This window comes from Brachypodium distachyon, chromosome 1 (assembly GCF_000005505.3).
Source record: "Brachypodium distachyon strain Bd21 chromosome 1, Brachypodium_distachyon_v3.0, whole genome shotgun sequence".
In the NCBI taxonomy this organism is placed as follows: Eukaryota; Viridiplantae; Streptophyta; class Magnoliopsida; order Poales; family Poaceae; genus Brachypodium; species Brachypodium distachyon.
In genome coordinates, this window is record NC_016131.3 from 6,104,227 (window position 1) to 6,121,825 (window position 17,599).

General features: G+C 49.1%; 3 protein-coding genes and 1 pseudogene across 4 annotated transcripts; 2 read left to right on the forward strand and 2 right to left on the reverse strand.

The window, feature by feature from the left end:
* Positions 1-1,008: 1,008 nt before the first annotated feature.
* On the reverse strand, positions 1,009-3,555 carry LOC100825766 (annotated as a pseudogene).
* Positions 3,556-5,182: 1,627 nt separating this feature from the next.
* On the forward strand, positions 5,183-6,826 carry LOC100821757 (protein NDH-DEPENDENT CYCLIC ELECTRON FLOW 5). Its single transcript, XM_003559583.4, has 2 exons — positions 5,183-6,358; positions 6,463-6,826. Exons 1-2 carry the CDS (start codon positions 5,315-5,317, stop codon positions 6,652-6,654), a joined length of 1,236 nt encoding a protein of 411 aa, XP_003559631.1. The 5' UTR covers positions 5,183-5,314; the 3' UTR covers positions 6,655-6,826.
* An 83-nt stretch (positions 6,827-6,909) lies between these two features.
* LOC100824236 (PHD finger protein ING2) lies at positions 6,910-13,128 on the reverse strand. 2 transcript variants are annotated; one of them, XM_003559589.4, is made up of 8 exons: positions 12,812-13,083; positions 12,653-12,724; positions 11,128-11,321; positions 10,419-10,482; positions 10,032-10,276; positions 9,906-9,944; positions 8,044-8,169; positions 6,910-7,252 (listed from the first exon to the last, which is right to left on the reverse strand). In XM_003559589.4, the coding sequence occupies exons 1-7, from the start codon at positions 12,855-12,857 to the stop codon at positions 8,068-8,070; spliced, it is 762 nt and encodes a 253-aa protein (XP_003559637.1). In that variant the 5' UTR covers positions 12,858-13,083; the 3' UTR covers positions 6,910-7,252; positions 8,044-8,067. The 2 variants fall into 2 exon arrangements, with proteins under 2 accessions (XP_003559637.1, XP_010229954.1); XM_010231652.3 differs by having other exon boundaries at positions 12,653-13,128.
* A 1,398-nt stretch (positions 13,129-14,526) lies between these two features.
* LOC100826080 (NADPH-dependent aldehyde reductase-like protein, chloroplastic) lies at positions 14,527-15,742 on the forward strand. The gene is made up of 2 exons (XM_003559375.2): positions 14,527-14,543; positions 14,741-15,742. The coding sequence occupies exon 2, from the start codon at positions 14,744-14,746 to the stop codon at positions 15,557-15,559; it is 816 nt and encodes a 271-aa protein (XP_003559423.1). The 5' UTR covers positions 14,527-14,543; positions 14,741-14,743; the 3' UTR covers positions 15,560-15,742.
* The last annotated feature ends 1,857 nt before the right edge of the window (positions 15,743-17,599 follow it).

Here is a 17,599-nt window from a genome sequence, read left to right on the forward strand (position 1 = left end):
CTTACAAGACAGTTTTTTCGAGGGATGGAGCATCGGACTACAATCCTGTCATACACAACTTTGTCTTCTTCTTTAAATTGATGATTCGGACATAGAAATCTTTGAGAGTTATAGCTTTTTTATTATTTTGTCTCTCAAATATGTGTCTTTGAGCAATTTATTTTTCTTATCTTGGCAACAATTTTGGTGTTCCTAAATCTGAGAAATTGTTACTTTGCAGTCGTCTGGCCAATTTGTAAATGCAGGTCGGTATTGTATTTTGAAATTGCACGCGTCTGCAATAATACAACCAAACATTGAGCAGATGACCGAGGAATAACATGTTTGAAAAACAGACATCCCTATCGGTAAAAGAGGAGTGTTTGTAACTTGTAAGTATCTGCCACTTTAGCAAGGTGATGGTGGGATGTCTGATTTTTTTTCTTTTTTTTTTGCAAAGATAGGGTGGGCAAATATTATGCCTTTTTTGTTTTGTGGAAACAGGTGGTTACCCCATAGAAACGAACAAAGAAAATATCGGCCTTTTACTCATATAAATTAGCACACGAAATGGTATTCGATTACATCACGGAAAGAAAATAGTACCATGACTATTGAGTGCAGAGTGTCTTCAGTGTTCTGTAATAGCTGTAGCTCATTTACTTTTTGTCGTTTATTTTCATTTTCTGTCTTGAACAGCTAGCTAGACTGCACCTGAACTTTGTTCTATGAATAGTTTCATTCAGTTAATGGAAACAATTTGGGATCTTGCCTTCTTTGGTACCCAATGCGAAGGTTTGTAATGTTGAGTTATGCCCTATATGAAGCTCGAGTTATAAATCTGTTTTGCTCAGTACTATTAGATGCCCTGTGCAAATGTTCGTCCAGCACTTCTGCACTTTGCTCTGTTCTATCCTTCTGTGCAATCTGTGATTGCAGACTGCTGCTTTTAGTTTTAAGTATCATCGCCCAAGACGCTGAAAAGATTTCAACGAGAATGGTCGCATGCATATTGAGGCAATCAGAGTCTAATGGCCAAAGTGCTTAAAAAAAGAGAGTCTAATGGGAGAATCTTCACAACAAAGAAGTCTGATTATCGACGACAGATAAACTCATAGTGCAGACACACTCTCCGGATGTATGGCATCAGTCAGTTCTTCCACAGGAAGGCCACAGGGCTCCTGACCCGATGCTTCCTGTTCTCCCAGCTGATGTAGCCGAAGTCCCATGACCCGGCAGGCTTCACGCTCCCTCCCTCCTGTCTCCGGAACTCGGGCAGCTGGCCAGGTCCGGCACGAACCGGCGGACCTGCTCGACCGTGTAGTTTAGGCTGCAGAGGAAGGCGCCATAGTCGTTGGCGCTGGCGTCGTACACCAGGCCGGGGTCCATGGCGAGCAGCGGGAGCACGAGCCCGGCGCCGGCCTCGAGCGGCGTCGTGTCGTTGCCGCTGCCGTTGTCGATGATGCCCCTGCCGTTCATGTCGAGCGTGTCCGCGGTCGTCATCATCGCGGACCGCACCATGGCCGGCGTCCAGTCGCCGTGCCGCTTCCTGATCAGCGCCGCCACGCCGGCCACGTGCGGGCATGCCATCGACGTGCCGGACATGATGTTGTACTCCACCCGCCTCGGGTCGATGCCATTGTTGGTCGGTGAGAGGTCGCCTGGCCAGGCGGCGAGGATGTTCACCCCGGGCGCGACGACGTCCGGCTTGAGCAACTCCGGGGCCAGCGGGTTGGGCCCCCGCGACGAGAACCCGGCCACCATCGGCGCCCGGGTCTCGCCGGTCACCGTATCCGAGGAGAAGCTGAATGATGCCACTGGGTACGGCACCGCCGACGCCATGTACGCGTCCAGTTTCTTGCCTCCGGTGCTGCTGAGTGTGAGGGCGGGGAGGCTGAACGCCCTTGCCGGGACTCCGTCCCCGAACCGTTCGTCGCTTCATCCCGGCTCCACCGGCTCTCTGCACGTAGAAGCCGTTCGAGGCCCCCGCCAGGGACGTGCACAGCACGACCTTGCCCATGACCTTGTCGGGCGTCAGGTCCGTCTCCTCGCAGAAGTTGTACACCAGCTGGGTCATGTTCATGCCCTGGGCCTTCATGTCATACAGGGATTGCCCTGTGAGCACCACGCCGTTCACCGTGTGGGAGGAGAAGCTGAATGACGCCACTGGGTACGGCACCGCCGACACCATGTAGGCGTCCAGCTTCTTACGTCCAGTGGTGCTGAGCGTGAGGCCGGGAAGGCTGTACGCCTCAACCATGACTCCGTCCGAGAACAGTGCGTCGCTGTCCACGGAGACTACCCCGGCTCCACCGGCTCTCTGCACGTAGAAGCCGTTCGAGGCACCTTCCATCCCCGTGCACACCACGATCTTGCCCATGACCTTGTCGGGTGCCAGGTCCGTCTCCTCACAGGAGGTCAGGAGTTGCACACCAGCTGGGTCATGTTCATGCCCTGGGCCTTCATGTCATACAGGGATTGCCCTGTGAGCACCACGCCGTTGCCGAGCCTGAGTCTCCCCGGGAACACGCGGTCCGTGGTTGCGGCGCCGACCGTGGTCATCCACGGCGCGACGTTGCTGACGGTCGATGCTATGGGACCGCTGTTGCCGCCGGCGAAGACGACGAAGACGCCTCTCCGCGTGGCGCCAAACCTGGCGACGGCGACCATGTCATCGTAGAAAGCCGGGTCCTGGAGTTTCCCGAGGGACAAGGAGATGATGTCCACGCCGTCGCTCACCGCGGCGTCGATCGCCGCAACGATGGCCGACTCGGTGCACGTTAACGTGTTGCAGGCCTTGTACATGGCGATCCTCGCCATGCGCGCCACGCCGCTGGCGCTCCCCTGGGAGAATCCCAGCATGTTGGCCCCCTGGACCTTCGAGCCGGCGGCCGTGGAAGCCACGTGAGTGCCGTGGCCCAACTTGTCCCTCGGAGTGAATATGCCATCCTCTTCGTTGATGAAGACCTTGTCCCCGACCAGCTTGCGGTTGCACGAGCTGGCGGAGAAGCCCTCGGCGTCGACGCACTTGCCCTTCCAGCCGGGGCGGACGGGGCCGAGGCCGCTGTCGTTGAAGCTGGAGCTCGCAGGCGAGATACCCGTGTCCACGACGCCGATGATGACGTTGTCGCCGAACTCTGAGTCCGGCCAGGCGCCGAAGTCCGCGTGGAGGCCGATGAACCCCGGCGACCGCGTCGTCTGGGTGTGGTACACTCTGTCCCTGTGCACGCCAAACACGCCGGGGATCCTCGACATGCGCCGGGCCTCGGCGTCGGTGAGGCGGACGGCGAAGCCGTGCATCACCGTGTCGTAGGTGTGCAGGATGCGGCCGGTGGAGTTGGTGGCCACCATGGACGCGTACCAGTGGTCGAGGGTGGTGAATCGGGATGGCTTGGAGAGATGGTTCGTCTGGATGATGTAGGTGTTGGAGGTGGATGGTGTCTGGGTCTTTTGCTCGATGGTGTTCTTGGGCTTCAGGGTGATGGCTGAGTGGGTGGACTGCAGAAGCGTGAGAAACAGTAGCGAGTATTGCAAGAAGATGAAGGTTCTGGAAGCCATTGTTGATATGTGTGTGAGTGTGAGCTGAGTGAGGAGATGCACGTATCGTGTTATGGGTTTTATAGAGGTTAATGGCGGGTTGGACAACCTTTCAAGCGACCCTAGTGCAGACAAATGTTTCCATTTTCACTCTATCCTTGATGCAGTTGACTTGCGTGTGCACAAGGGAAAAAAAACCGAAAAATGGCTTGTGCGCGAAACCCTTGCTGGGCTGATCTCGGCGAACGAACCAGAATTTGGGCCGGTGGAGTTTGTGGCCACCATGGACGCGTACCAGTGGTCGAGAGTGGCGAATTGGGATGGCTTGGAAAGATGGTTCGTCTCGATGATGTACGTGTTGGTGGTCGATGGTGTCTGGGGCTCGTGCTCGATGGTGTTCTTGGGCTTCAGGGTGGTGGGCTGGTGGCTGAGTGGGTGGATTGCAGAAGCGTGAGAAACAGTAGCGAGTATCGCAAGAAGATGAAGATTCTGGAAGCCATTGTTGATAATGTGTGTGAGTGTGAGCTGAGTCCTGAGTGAGGGGAAGCATGGACCGAGTTATGGGTTTTATAGAGCTTAATGGCTGTTGGACAAGCTGTCAAGCTACACCAGTGCAGACAAAAGTTTCGAATTTCTGACATTGCGTGTCCACTAGGGAAAAATGGCTTGTACGTGCGAAACCTTGCTGGGCTGATCTCGGCAAACAAACCAGAAATTGCGAGTATCATTGGGTTAGTGATTTTCGCTTAGAAGATACACTCCTCCATCTTATACGTATGCTATATATTCTTGCTAAACAAAAATTTCAAGTGCAACCTTTTTACCAAAAGTGAAGCAGTTTCAGGGTTCATTGGTGATTACTGATTACCTTGACATAACATAACAATATTTTACTTGGACTAACTGCTTGCCTGGGTCTGTTACCTGATACAAAATCCATTGACATGTTTGGGCACAAGGACAACCATAGGAACCTTTTTTATGCATCTACTGAACACGAGAGGTGAAAAGATGAGTCTTCAGATACACATGTAAATGCTGAAGTGTGAAGTGTGTCTCTGAAGCTTGTACGCCCACGCCATGATCATGATGTGCTTGCATTGCTAATTTCAGCTTTCATCAGAGTACATATCAAGCCATGACATGGTGTCACAGCTAGTGGAAGATGAATGTAGACTGCTTCCAGGACAATTCTCAGCTAGTGGGAGCTCGTCGTGGCATTGAGACAAAACTGGTGTGTTCTAATTGTGAAATTTAGATTTTTTGTAGATAGGAGGGGCAGATTATAGCAAGAGAAGCTGGCTTAAACATAATGAAACACAGCTTCTGAATGAAAATGAAGTATGAAACGGCCTCCACTATCTCTTGCCTATTCATAATAAAACTCAACTTGCCTTGTCCCCCTTGAGATACACCAATTAAAGATACCGCCATGCAAACTCACAGGGTTTTCGATTAACGTTCTAGCGCACCTCAGTCGGCGAGGAGGACCTGAAGGTCGTGAGCTGAACTGCTGAAGGAGCAGTGGATGGTGGCAGCGACCTCGGTCAGCGAGGAGGAGCTGAAGGTCATGGGCCGTAGGATCAGCAGATGATGGCGGCAACCTTAGGTAAATGGTTGGTGACTGGTGAGTATTTTAAGAGTGAGAACAAATGCTGAAAAAGGGTGGAAATGGTAATGCCATAAAGAGTGCATTATCAGCCTATCAGAAAGATATTCCTGCCGAAAGCTGGCGAGAACGATTTCCTGGTGCAGATAAGGCTGCTGCAGTGCAGGGCCAGTCGCCAGAACTGCGGCCATGGCTTTCCGCGCTCCAACTGCCGCCACTCCCCATGGCCACGCCACTCCATCTCCTCTCCCGAGCTCACGGAAGCACGCGGCCTTCTCCAAGCTCAGCGGCGTTGCCAATGGCAGCCGGAGGGCGCGGCTCGCGGGCGCAGCACCTCCTCCAGTGCACGCACTGGCGCCGACCACGGCAGCGGCGTCGCCCTTCCCTCCTCCCAACGCAGAGTACCTGGCCGCCGAGTTCGGCGGCCACGGCGTGACCTTTGAGGCCGTGGGCGACAGCTGCGCGGTGAAGATGGCGGTGCGCAACGGCAGCGCGGCGCACCTGCTGCTCCCCAGCGGGCTCGTCACCTCCTACAAGCCGGCCATGTGGCACGGCGCCTCCACGGAGGTGCTCCACACCACCGTCGGCGAGGGCCCCGGCGGCCGCGCCGTCATCCGCGGCGGCGTCTCCATGGACTTCCGCTGCACGCGCGTCGACGCCGTCGCCGGAGCCGAGAACGACGACGCGCGGCCGGGGTCTTCGTCGTGGTGGTCGCCGGGCGGGGCGTGGTCGCTGCGGGACGTGAGGGGAGGCCCCACGGGGTCCATCGAGGTGGAGCTGGTGTCCGCCGAGCCCGGGAGCCGCGGCGGGGCGGAGGCGAGGTGCGTCGTGACGCTGCGGCCGGAGGCGCTGGCGTCGGAGTTCACGGTGACGAACCCGAGCGCGTCCCCGAACCCGATGGCGGTGACGGGCGCCGTGGCGAACCACCTGCGCGTGAGCACGCCGGACGCCACCTACGCCGTGGGGCTCCAGGGGTCGGACTACCGCAGCAGGGAGCCCCTGCTGTCCGAGTTCAGCATCCTTCCCCCGGACTACTACAGCACGCGGCCTGGGGCCACGGCCCGGAAGATGAACTGGCTCGACAACCTCATCTCCGGCGGCGGCGGCGTGGCCCGCCGCGCGTCGCCGGCGCAGGATCCGGACGGCGAGGAGGAGGACGACTACAAGCACCTCACGGATGAGCTGTGCCGGGTCTACAGCCACGCGCCCAGAGATTTCACCGTCATCGACAGGGTAAGCCAATGGATTTTGATCAAAACTGCGACGAATTGAGATAAGCAGGAACGAATCGAATACGAAAGCTGAACTGAATTCTTGTGGGATGCATATATACGCAGGGCAGGAGGAACTCGATTTGTTTGAGCAGGAGAGGGTTCGAGGAGCTGTACGTCTTCAGCCCAGGATCAAACTACGAGTGGTACGGGAAATTCGCCTACGTGTGCATCGGGCCTGCAATGCTGGAACCCGTGGTGCTTGCACCTGGAAGCACATGGCATGGTGCTCAACACCTTCGTAACCCAAACTTGTAGATACATATTACATAGGCTGATGGAAGATGATTACCCATATGCACAAGCGTTTGCAGATATTGTTAGCCAGGAAGAAAATACTACTCTACTACTGTACATGTGAAGGGAAATACTAATTTGGTTTGCAAACCGAGCTACTATAGTTCCTCAATGTAATGGCACTGCGCCTCCAGATATTGTTAGCTCAACACTAGAATCCTATGAGCAACATTGCGACAATGGCCAACAGCAACGAGATTAACATCACGCTCAAATTAAATGGATGCTAGGTTCCCAGCACACAATAAAATTCAGACACAACAAGCGTCAACATACAAGTAAATGCAGCGGCAAGGAAGAAACACAACATAACAAAACATGTCATAACTACAAGAGTTTCCACCGTTTGCGGAACCGTTATGTTCTCCCCAGTTTCCAGTACAAACACAGCTGATAAGCAATTCGAGTTGAAGGAAAAAGCCAGAATGTTTTTTTAAGTAGCACCATGTAACCATTTGGTATCCTATCACAAACTTCAGGAACTTCATGCTGAAGAATCCTGCATGATGGGGTAAAACCATCCCCCTTGTGATCATTGGAGCCATTTGTTGCCATAACACTGTTGGGCAAACATGAGCTAGTTAGGAGAGAGAAAAACACTTAAAACAATCCCAGAATCATGACATTGACATAACAAGAGGGTTCAGACATGTGCATGCAATGATTCATTACTATTTACTAATATATTTATTTCAACCCAGGATCTCTCCCCTTTCCATTATGAAAACACAACGGAAATACAGAAGTCTTTCGAACCATTGACAACAGACAAGATCGAGGGAAATAAGGGAGAGTAAACCAGGATACTACGTGGGCAGGAAACTCGCTGACCAGCCCCGAAATCGGGAACTGATTCATTATAATGTATTGACTTCCAGTTTGATTTTATTAGATTAGATGGGCATGGTAAAAGGATTGGATGTGAGATTACAGTGACTTGATACACCAATATACCATGCACGCTATATTTTTCTCTGAATAAGTTCTCTAGTCAGTACACCATTGGGTGATTTGTTCTGTTCTATGACCCTTTTTTCTATTTATTTCTATAAAACGCGAGATCCCATTTTGGCGCTCCTATACTCACCACATACTATATGCAAAATGAAAAGAAAAAAAAACTGAAAACGCAAGGCTTTCAAAGGACAAAAGTGTGCAGTACAAGTAATCATTCATTTATTGTCACGAAAGGAAATACCAGAGAGTGGAGACCAATTAATGCAGTTACTACTCACTAGAACAGGATTATACAAATTTACATTTATATAGGAAGATGAGCTGGTTTTAGGGGTTTGTTTGATAAGGTAAACTCAGATATCTAGAAAGCAAAATTGGTATGTAGCCTCTTACCAGTTACCAACTTAGGAGAACCTCTCACTGAAGATTCCTGCAAGTTGGGCAAAACCATTTCCCTTTGAATCTCGTTTCTGGTGTCAGACCAACACACGAATAGTGGAACCATTCTCCTCCTTCACACTGTTGGGCAAACATAAAAAAGGTTAGCAGTAGCACTCAGCAGAGGTAGATGACTTTTATATGTATGACAAGCCCAAAATTTATACGTCAAATGACAAACATCGATAATTCAAACATGATAGTGTGAGAATTGAGATACTATGTAGGACTCCAATCGTGCCTCTTATCTAATGCTCTTTTTATCGAGAACATATCTCATGCTCTCGTCTTCAACAATTGTTGTTCCTAGCATAGAGGTTTGCACATGATCACAAGGAGTGACACCATGTATGTTGGAATACAACCATGATTTCTTTATCTTTACTCCTATAAACAATTGGTGGCACAGTCCGTCCCTCCTTCAGTCTGCATCACTTGTTGGTCTGGCTCAAATCAACGAGATAAGAACAAATATGAATTACGTGACCTAAGATAATACTCCCTCCGATCCATAATAAGTGTCGCTGATTTAGTACAACTTTGTATTATGGATCAGAGGGAGTAGATGATATTATTTATAAATATGTAGTGTATTTTTTTTAGTCCATAGCAATGCACGACATTGTGCTAATGTTAACCATATGCCTTCAGTTTAATTTTGGTTGTTTGCGTAGGTTTTCTTTCTCTGTTGTACGAACAGCTAATCATTGCTCTGTTTCTTCCTGGGAGAGGAGTATCCAATGAATCATCAACTTTTGGAGCCCCACACTAAAACATGTAATCAGTCAGATAGAAATTAAGGAGAGGATGCACCGGATAGGTTCAGCGTCAATTTGAAGGATTGTGATATACTCCCTCCGATCCATAAAAAGTGTCGCCCACTTAGTACAAAATTTGTACTAACTTAGTACAAAATTGGCGACACTTTTTATGAATCGGAGGGAGTAGGAACTATTAGGGGCATTTTAATTCGAGCTGATATTCGTTCGTCGCAAGGGAGTTTTTAGTGATAATCAATGAAACTAATAGAGCAGGGTACTTACATAGGAAGGTAAGCCGCATTAAATATTTGGACATTGCATCTCTATTATGCTTGCAGGTGTGCCGGTGCGCTTTGGCCACATGTCCACCCTAATTGTTGGCACCAAGAGGGGTAAAGTCCTGGTCTGGCTAAACAGAGGGTTTGATAGGGTCAGAACCTTGAGACCCTATGGTCGCACCGCATGGCTCCTCGGATCACATATGTAGGGAGCAGGCGAAGCTGTTGGTCTCCACGAGCGAGGCAACAGCGGTCAATTAGCCAAGAAGCACACGCAGTTCCAAAAAGAAAAGGGCAAGCAGCACACACGTATTAGCAGGCTAGTGCCGAACCTGGGTACCTAAGGGATTATATATTTATCTATCACACTAACTACATAGGAGCAGGTCATCACTTAACCTACAATTTCGAGAGGGGCAAGTGGAACACCATAAGGGCCAACCGAAATGCTCCCTTTGCAAGTATAACCACTATAGTAAACAACTTGTAATTTCCAGGTTACAACATTTGGAAATTCGACGAGTTCTAGAATATGCAGGCAAGCAAGCATATACAGAATAATGCTATAATAGAGCTCCTAGTAATAACTAACAAGAGGAAAGCAGTGAGCACATAATCCTTATTCTCGATGATAAGAAGTCACAGGACATCAACCAACAGTCCAGCCACAACATCACAGAGCATACATCCATTGTTCAGAAAGAAACAGAATAAGTTGGAAAGGTAAAAACTAGAAATTTTGACCGCAGGAGCTAAGCTCCAAATTAAGATGACTTACATTCTCGTTGTCACAAGCAATCATATCACCATATGAAACCTGAAATATCAATAAGAATTAGGAGTTCAAGAAAACATGGACATTGATGCAATGCAAGTTTCAGGAATATATTACGTCCAAGCTTACCTGGTGGCATACACAATATGTTGGTTCATTCGGATCAATCATTTGATCGGCATCCATTGATGTAGCTGTTTTCTTGCTGCTGCCTGGAGGGGGCATCAAGTCAAAGTCCATACCCCTTTCCCATTCCCTCTCTCTGAACTTCTTTGTTGCTTGGGGAGTACCAAGAATATGCCTTCGTTTGTCATCCCTTCCACCAACTGGCATTGGAGGAAGGATATGTGGTTCATCTGGAGGTATTTTTCCTTCTGCAAGTCAGAGAACAGAGAAGACAATAAATATTCTATTTGGCGAAGGATCCAGAACGGCATTCGATATTCTGTTTGATGAATATTTGATTATGGGATTAGTTCCTACACAACAATAAAAGCTACCATACACCAGTTATACCTTGCTTTAAATCTTCTGCAAACTGGCCTAGGTCTTCATCAAGGCGTTTGATATGGCTCTCTATCTGCACAATAATGCACAAAATAATTATAGTTACAACTTAATATTGAATATATCAGACAAGTACTAAAAAATGAATTTATTTCTAGATTGGTTAGAATTTATTTCTTTTTGAATAAATTCGAATTCTAAGAAGAGAGATTGTGTTGACTGACAAAAGTACATAACTTAACTGTTTGTCCGGCACTAAATACTTGATTCTGTAGTCTAGTTTGATTTCTACAAGTGGATACTGTTGTACTAAGTTTGGACATTAGAACAAAACAATCAAGTCAACTAGGGAGAAGCAACCAAAGAGTACACTGATGTAACTACCAATTATTTTTGTATCGTGGCACTAGTCAATACTTTCTGTCCGGGGCAGGGGGGGGGGGGGGTACATACCAATGAGCCATGTGTAAGTTACAGGACTACAAGAAACAGAAGGAATGAAGCAGAACCAGGTCACATGCATACTGTTGTGTACTAAGTTTGGACTCTCGAACAAAATGACCAAGTCAATTGGGTAATATCAATCCTATAGTAGCGAAGAAACCTACCAAACGGGAATTAATGTACAGATGCACTGGTTAAACGGGAAAAAGAGGCACATCACCATAATTCAATAAGGTACATGACTATTTAGAAGAAAACGGGAAGGAAGCCGAACCAGGTCATAAGCTTGGCGTGCGAGCAAAACTTTTTCGGTGCAGAGACTTAACGCATTGTCCTGGCTACTTTCAATATCCCTCTTCATCCTCTCCAAGGCAGCCTCATCATCGCCCACCATGTTTGGCCTGTCAACCCCGTGGGATGGCACTCCGAGGAGATGCTTGATCTGTCCTTTTGTCTGGCCCATAATGCCTGCATCACAGAAACATAGATACATAATTATAACATAAACTTGAGAAGCACCACCCACCATCATATAGAACACAGCTAGTCTTCCAGTGGAGACTAATCCTACCACTCATGGCATTATATCTCAGTATTAACGATTAAAAGTTGACTAGATACTAAGGAAATGGAAGAAGTGCAAAATTCATTATCGAAATAGATTTTCTGAAGAAAAAAGAGTAACAAAATCATCACCATCAGTATTATATCTCAGTATTATGATTAAAGATTAACTAGATACTAAGCAAATGGAAGAAGTGCAAAATTCACTTAACACTGCGTTTGGATGTATGTATTCGGCCCTGGAATTAAGAATTGGAATTGAGATTCCTGAATTCTGCTGTTTGGTTGTGACTGGAATTGAACACTAGAATTGGCATCTGAATTCTGTGGAATTGAACTGCAACTAAAAGAGGCCTTCTCCAATACCGACCCTCTGTATTGTGTGGAATTAGCTTTCCCTTCTCCTAAGGCGACAGCAGCACCAAACACCGCCGCCGTCGGAGGATGGCTGCCGACCACAACTGTCGTCGGAGTTCACCGGCGACCTCCGCCGGCGGCGGTTCATCGCAGGCTACGTTATCTAGACCGTATCATCTCCCCCTCCTCTTCTTCATCTTCCTCAACTCCGACCGGCCGCTGCGCGAGTCAATCCTCAACCTCGGACATCCCCAAGCCTTGTCGCCTTCTCCACCGGCTCTGCGACAACGAGAGGAGCTCTTCGGTGCTCTCCCCGACTCCCGGCGAGCCCCGAGCAATTCCCGCATCGAAGCACTGCTCTGGTCTCGGCCGCCGCCGACGAGCACCTATAGATCTCCAATGCCTTGCGCCGCCTGCCTCCGCCACTCTGGCTCGCTGCAGCGAGTTCCCGCCCGCCGCCGCCAGTTCCGCTTCTGCTCTGCATCAAAGATCTGCTCCGGCCACGCCCACCGCCGTCGAGCGCCTCATTCCGCGGCAGTGAGTTCCAGCCAGCCGTCGCCACTTCCTCAAGCGTTGGAAGAGCCACTGGATTAGGGCGCCGTCAACGAGCGTGTGAGTGGATGGAGAAATGGTATTCATGCCCACTGAATTCAATACCAACGACAAACCAAACAGAAATTGGTATTGTAGGTTCTTTTGATTTCAGGACTAGCAGTTTCTCTACAACCAAACGGTAGCATTGGTATTCACATCCATTTCAATTCCAAAGTGGATTTGGCACTGAGTCCAATTCAATACCAAGGTCTCCAATACCTACATCCAAACAAAGCCTAATCGAAATGGATTTTCCAAAGAAAAAAGAGTAACAGAATCATCACCATCAGCCCTCTCGTCAAGCTCGTGCATGGTGGAGAGAATCCTCTGCAGATCGCCGGCCAGGGTGCTCGAATCTGAGACACGAAGCGAAGACGGTAAGAGCAAATAGTCTAAGAACATGTCGAACGAGGAGAAAACAAAATCAAAGCCAGCAAACTCACACTCCAAGTAGTCGTCCACATACACGCCGGTGCGAGCGATCGCCATGCCTGTCGATGGAAGGGTGGGTTCCGCGCCGCCGGGCTGGGTTTCGATTCGGCGATTTGGGGATTAGGGTTTCGGAGGAAGAAGAACAGGAATGGGGAAAATCTCGCCTTAAATCCTACGGACTTTCCGAATATGATTATTACGTCATTAATGCTTGCTGGCGTATGATTTTCTTGGGCCACTGGGCCTGTCTTGTCCTTTGGGCCGTAGGATGCCCGCGAGGCCTGATGCCCGTTCTGTGGCTCGTGCAAACGATTCTCTCCTCGGTGGAGGAGGGAGGGGGGAGGAGAAGGGGAATGAGGGCAGCCCTCGGCGCGGTGGAGAAGGAGGGAGGAGAGGGAGAGGGAGGAGAGGGGGGATGCGCCGCCGACGGGCTGTCCGCCGGCGGGTGGCGGCGCACGGGCGATGGGGAAAGGAAGAAACGGGTTCGGCAGAGAGAGATGGGGGAGATGGCGTGGGAGTTGGGATCGGGACGACGGGAGTTGGTAACTTTTTTTTGAAAGGGATGGGGGAGTTGGTAACTTGGTATCGATCGGCCCTCGGCGGCGGCTTGCGGCAGTACGTGATGGCCTGATGGGCTGAGGTAAGGCTAGGATTTGAGTGCTGTTGGGCTGGGCCGAAATTTTATAAGGTTTGCCCAAACTCGCATGCTAGTCGGTTCAAGAGGGCGGGCTCCAACAGTGCTCCCATGTATTATTTATCTTTTTTTTTTCATGATGCATCTCTTTATAGCTTTTTGAGTGCATGCATGAATAAGAGAGGGACTTTTTGGTACTAGTGCCATCTTGGTTGTATTCGAACGTGGCATCTTTCATTGTAGTAGTGTTCATGTAATTCAATGATGGTATCTATGACATTTATAGTGATAACATTGCAACTTTTTTTTCTGCTTCCTTGACTATTCTTTGTCTGCATGTTACAAATCATATGACCTCATGCATATGTGATCTTGCATGCTGATTATGGGTTTTATATTATTAGATTATTCATTTATTTAATTTAATTTCATTAGTATTTATTTATTATTAATATTATTCTTATTTTACTCTACCTTTGTATTCAGTTCTCAATCATATTCTTATTCAAATTATCAACTATTCGTTGTGTTACAAAGTCACAAAGAGCGTGTGGTGGTAGTCAGAAGACGATCCAAGGACAGGGGACGATATCCTCATGCTCAGAAGCACAGAAATGTAAAAAGAACCCATGAAACTTGCGTGTCATTCGAACTGCAGTAGTAGCAGTTGAACCTCGAAAACGAGGATAATTTGCAGTTGAGCCTTGCAAAGAAAGAATGTAAGGTACTCCATGCATGAACAACTCCAGGTTGAGCCTTTGCAGTTGGTCTAATTCCTCTCTTTTTTGGCACCTAAACAAAAAGTGAGAGTGCGAGACCTGGAGATCTAATTGACCTACACTGTCTGTCATTTGGTTAAAACTTAAAAGTAGTCCTAGTTTTCCTGAATGAAAAGAAGTCCCTTCGACAGCACTACATTTTCTTTTCCTTTTTGCGAGGCTCAAACTGCATTTTCAATGAGCGTTTCATGAATTTCCCGTGCAACCGAGCATGCGGATAGTGTTTCTTCATCATCATCTTAATCTAGACCGCACTCAAAGGAGCACTTCGCACACAAGGAGCACTTCGCACACAAGGCTATTCCGAACGAGAAGCACGGCTGCCTAAAAGTAAACCTTTTATTTCTCGCTCGTGTCTCTCGTTCGCATTCAATTTACATGACCACTGTTCCTTATCACTTGCTGGTTTTGATTCATTGATTGACACACCATATCATCTTGAGTAGCACAACACCGTATCAAGCTATCATCCAGGTTGTAGACTTGTAGTAGCAGTAGTAACCATTCTGCAAGCTTGTCGCCCGCAGGACATGGCCGGCTCCGACGCCACCGCGAGCGTGACCGCGCAGTTCATGCTGGACGGGCGCGTGGCCATCGTGACGGGCGGCGCGGGCGGCATCGGCTCGGCCGTCTCCAAGCACCTGGCCTCCCTCGGCGCGCGCGTCGCCGTCGGCTACTTCGGCGACCCAACGCCGGCGCGTGAGCTCGTGGCCAGCATCAACGCCCAGCACGCCAACAACAGCGACCAACCACGGGCCGTCGCGGTGGAGTGCGACGTCTCGGACGCGATCCAAGTGAAGGCGCTCTTCGACGCGGCGTCAGCGGCATTCGGCGGCGCCGAGCTCCACATCCTGGTGACCACGGCGGCCGTGCTGGACTACTCCTACCCGGCCCTCGCCGACACGAGCGAGCGCACCTACGACGCGGCGTTCGGCGTGAACGCGCGGGGCACGTTCCTGTGCCTCCGGGAAGCCGCGAACCGGCTCTCCCGGCGCCACGGGCGCGGCCGGATCGTGACGTTCTCGTCGTCGGGTGTCGGGTCGCTCAGGCCGGGCTACGCGGCGTACGCGGCGAGCAAGGCGGCCGTGGAGACCATGACGAAGGTCCTGGCGCGCGAGCTCCGGGGCACGGGGATCACGGCCAACGCCGTGGCGCCCGGGTCGACCGGCACGCCCATGTTCTACGGCGGGAAGTCGGAGGAGGAGGCCGCGAGGTACGTCGCCGAGGCGCCTCTCGGGAGGCTGGGAATGCCTGAGGACATCGCGCCGATGGTTGGGTTTCTGGTTAGTGACGCTGGCGGGTGGGTCAATGCCCAGGTCATCCGCTGCAACGGCGGCACCATCTAGTAGCCTTCACTTTAAATGGCATCGTCATGAGTCTTACTCGGTTTGAACTTTGAGGTTGAGGGACAATGAAAGTTGTACTCCGTTTAAGTAGTGAAGAGAAGAGTTTCATCGAAGGATTGGCGATTACCATTGCCATTACTGTTCAAAGCACCTGCGGGATTAGTGAATGCTTTTGATTCCTCCAACCAGGGTAATACTTCTAGTTGTTGCGAGCAAAAATTCCACTTTCTCAACACAAGCTTCGGCAATAGAGCAAAATGTATCTTCGCGTGAAATCAATCTCGTGTCAGCGGGTCCCTTCGACTAATCATAGTGTTAACATGCATGTAGTCATTTTGGTGACATGGATCTTTAGGCAAACCCAATAGCACGACAATAAATGAAAAAACAAACGGATGTGCTAACTAGATATGTTAACATAACATCACACAAATCAAAACAAGATGACTCTACAAAACAATAAATGACACAATGCATGACACTACATATAAATTATTCTTCACTATGAAGATAGTAACTTAGACTAATAACATAAGCATGTTACTACTTTATGTTACTCTCTACTATGACCAGCCTACAGCGTGCAGCCGTGCACGCTCTTCTGTTACCAAAATCCCCATTCCAGTCACCTAGGGTTCATTTGGAGAGAAGGAGGAGCCGTCCGCAGTCCCCTTGCAGCCAGTGCGAAATCGGAAGGAGGAGCCGTCCGCAGTCCATCTCCTTGGCAACAATGTCCAATTGTATGACAACATTTGTCATAAGGTATATGTGCCGTACTTTACGCATTATATAATCAAGCACCGTGTTCGTATGAGCATGAAGGATTAGTGGCAGTTTTATTTTCAATTGACAAATTCTCTTCTCATTTTTGCATGAAGAAGCAGTTTGATTTTGCACACTTGGTAACTTCGCCTAAGATATCTTCTTGGTATCCAACCAAGTTCTCCTCCTACCTAACTTCTTCTCCACTAATTTTCTTGTAATTACGGGCTTGATCGGCTGGTAATTCTTGATCTAACTAGGGTTTCCTCTCCTTTTGTTAACTTCCCGTTGTATCTGCTGGTAATTTGTGGATCTAACTTATCTGCTGGTAATTTGTGGATCTAACTAGGTCATCCTCTCGATTTCATGTCATCACCCTTTTCCATCAATATGTGTTTGATCAGGAGAGGTGGAGGGAGCACGACTGTTGTTTGATCCAGGATAGGGGAACATGGCTATTTAGATCTGGTTTTCCTCGCGCGTTGCCGCTTGCTTGGGCTAGCGGAATATTAAGTGCCATGTTAAGTACTCCCTCCGTCCCATATTAAGTGTCGAAATATTCTAGACGTATTTTTAATATATAGATACTTTCATATTTAGACAAATTTGAGTCTCTTAGGGCATGTACAATAGGAGGTCTTCAGGTGTCTATAAGAGGTGGTTTTGCTGAGGTGGAGGAGAGAGGATGGAGAGAGAGAGAGAGAGAGTAAGCTGTCTAGTTTTATAGACAATCTTATAGACAGCCAATAGACAAACTATTTACCATTATATGCATGTTGTCTATAATTTTAGTAAAAAAAAATTAGACAGCTTGTATACAAATTATTGTATATGTTGTCCATAGTATTGTCTACATATGACATGGAGTGGTATTACAGACACCGTCTAAACCAATGTACATGCCCTTAGTATGAGAAGGAGGGAGTATATGGATATGTAAACTGCCATACAAGAGTCACGTAGCCCAGTCCTGAAAATAGATGAAACATAAAAGTAAATAAAAGGAAAAAACAGAATGAAAAAAATGTTTTCGTTGAAAACCGGAGCAGCCGATATTCCCCAATTCAGAATAACCTCGAGGGCCTGTCCTTTGTCTCCGTGCCCCCAATTTTCCACTTTCCAATTCCGTTCCAAACCTGTTCGAGCCCAACCGCCTACGCCCGCCCGATGAGATGGACTAGGCGGTCCGCAAGGAGCTCCCCAAGGCGGACACCGCCGAGACCAGCGAGCGTGAAGTCGGCTCGGAGGCAGCCGGAGACGCTCCTGCGAGCGTCCAAG

Bases quoted from the DNA above. Each gene is read 5' to 3' on its own strand.
- LOC100821757 (XM_003559583.4), top strand. From the start codon at position 5,315: ATGGCTTTCCGCGCTCCAACTGCCGCCACTCCCCATGGCCACGCCACT. The intron at 6,359-6,462 runs GTAAGCCAATGG...ATATATACGCAG, and splicing joins ATTTCACCGTCATCGACAGG to GGCAGGAGGAACTCGATTTG.
- LOC100824236 (XM_010231652.3), bottom strand. From the start codon at position 12,857: ATGGCGATCGCTCGCACCGGCGTGTATGTGGACGACTACTTGGAGTGT. The intron at 10,483-11,127 runs GTTCGGCTTCCT...ATTATTGTGCAG, and splicing joins CACGCCAAGCTTATGACCTG to ATAGAGAGCCATATCAAACG. The intron at 10,277-10,418 runs GTATAACTGGTG...TCTGACTTGCAG, and splicing joins TGCAGAAGATTTAAAGCAAG to AAGGAAAAATACCTCCAGAT.
- LOC100826080 (XM_003559375.2), top strand. From the start codon at position 14,744: ATGGCCGGCTCCGACGCCACCGCGAGCGTGACCGCGCAGTTCATGCTG.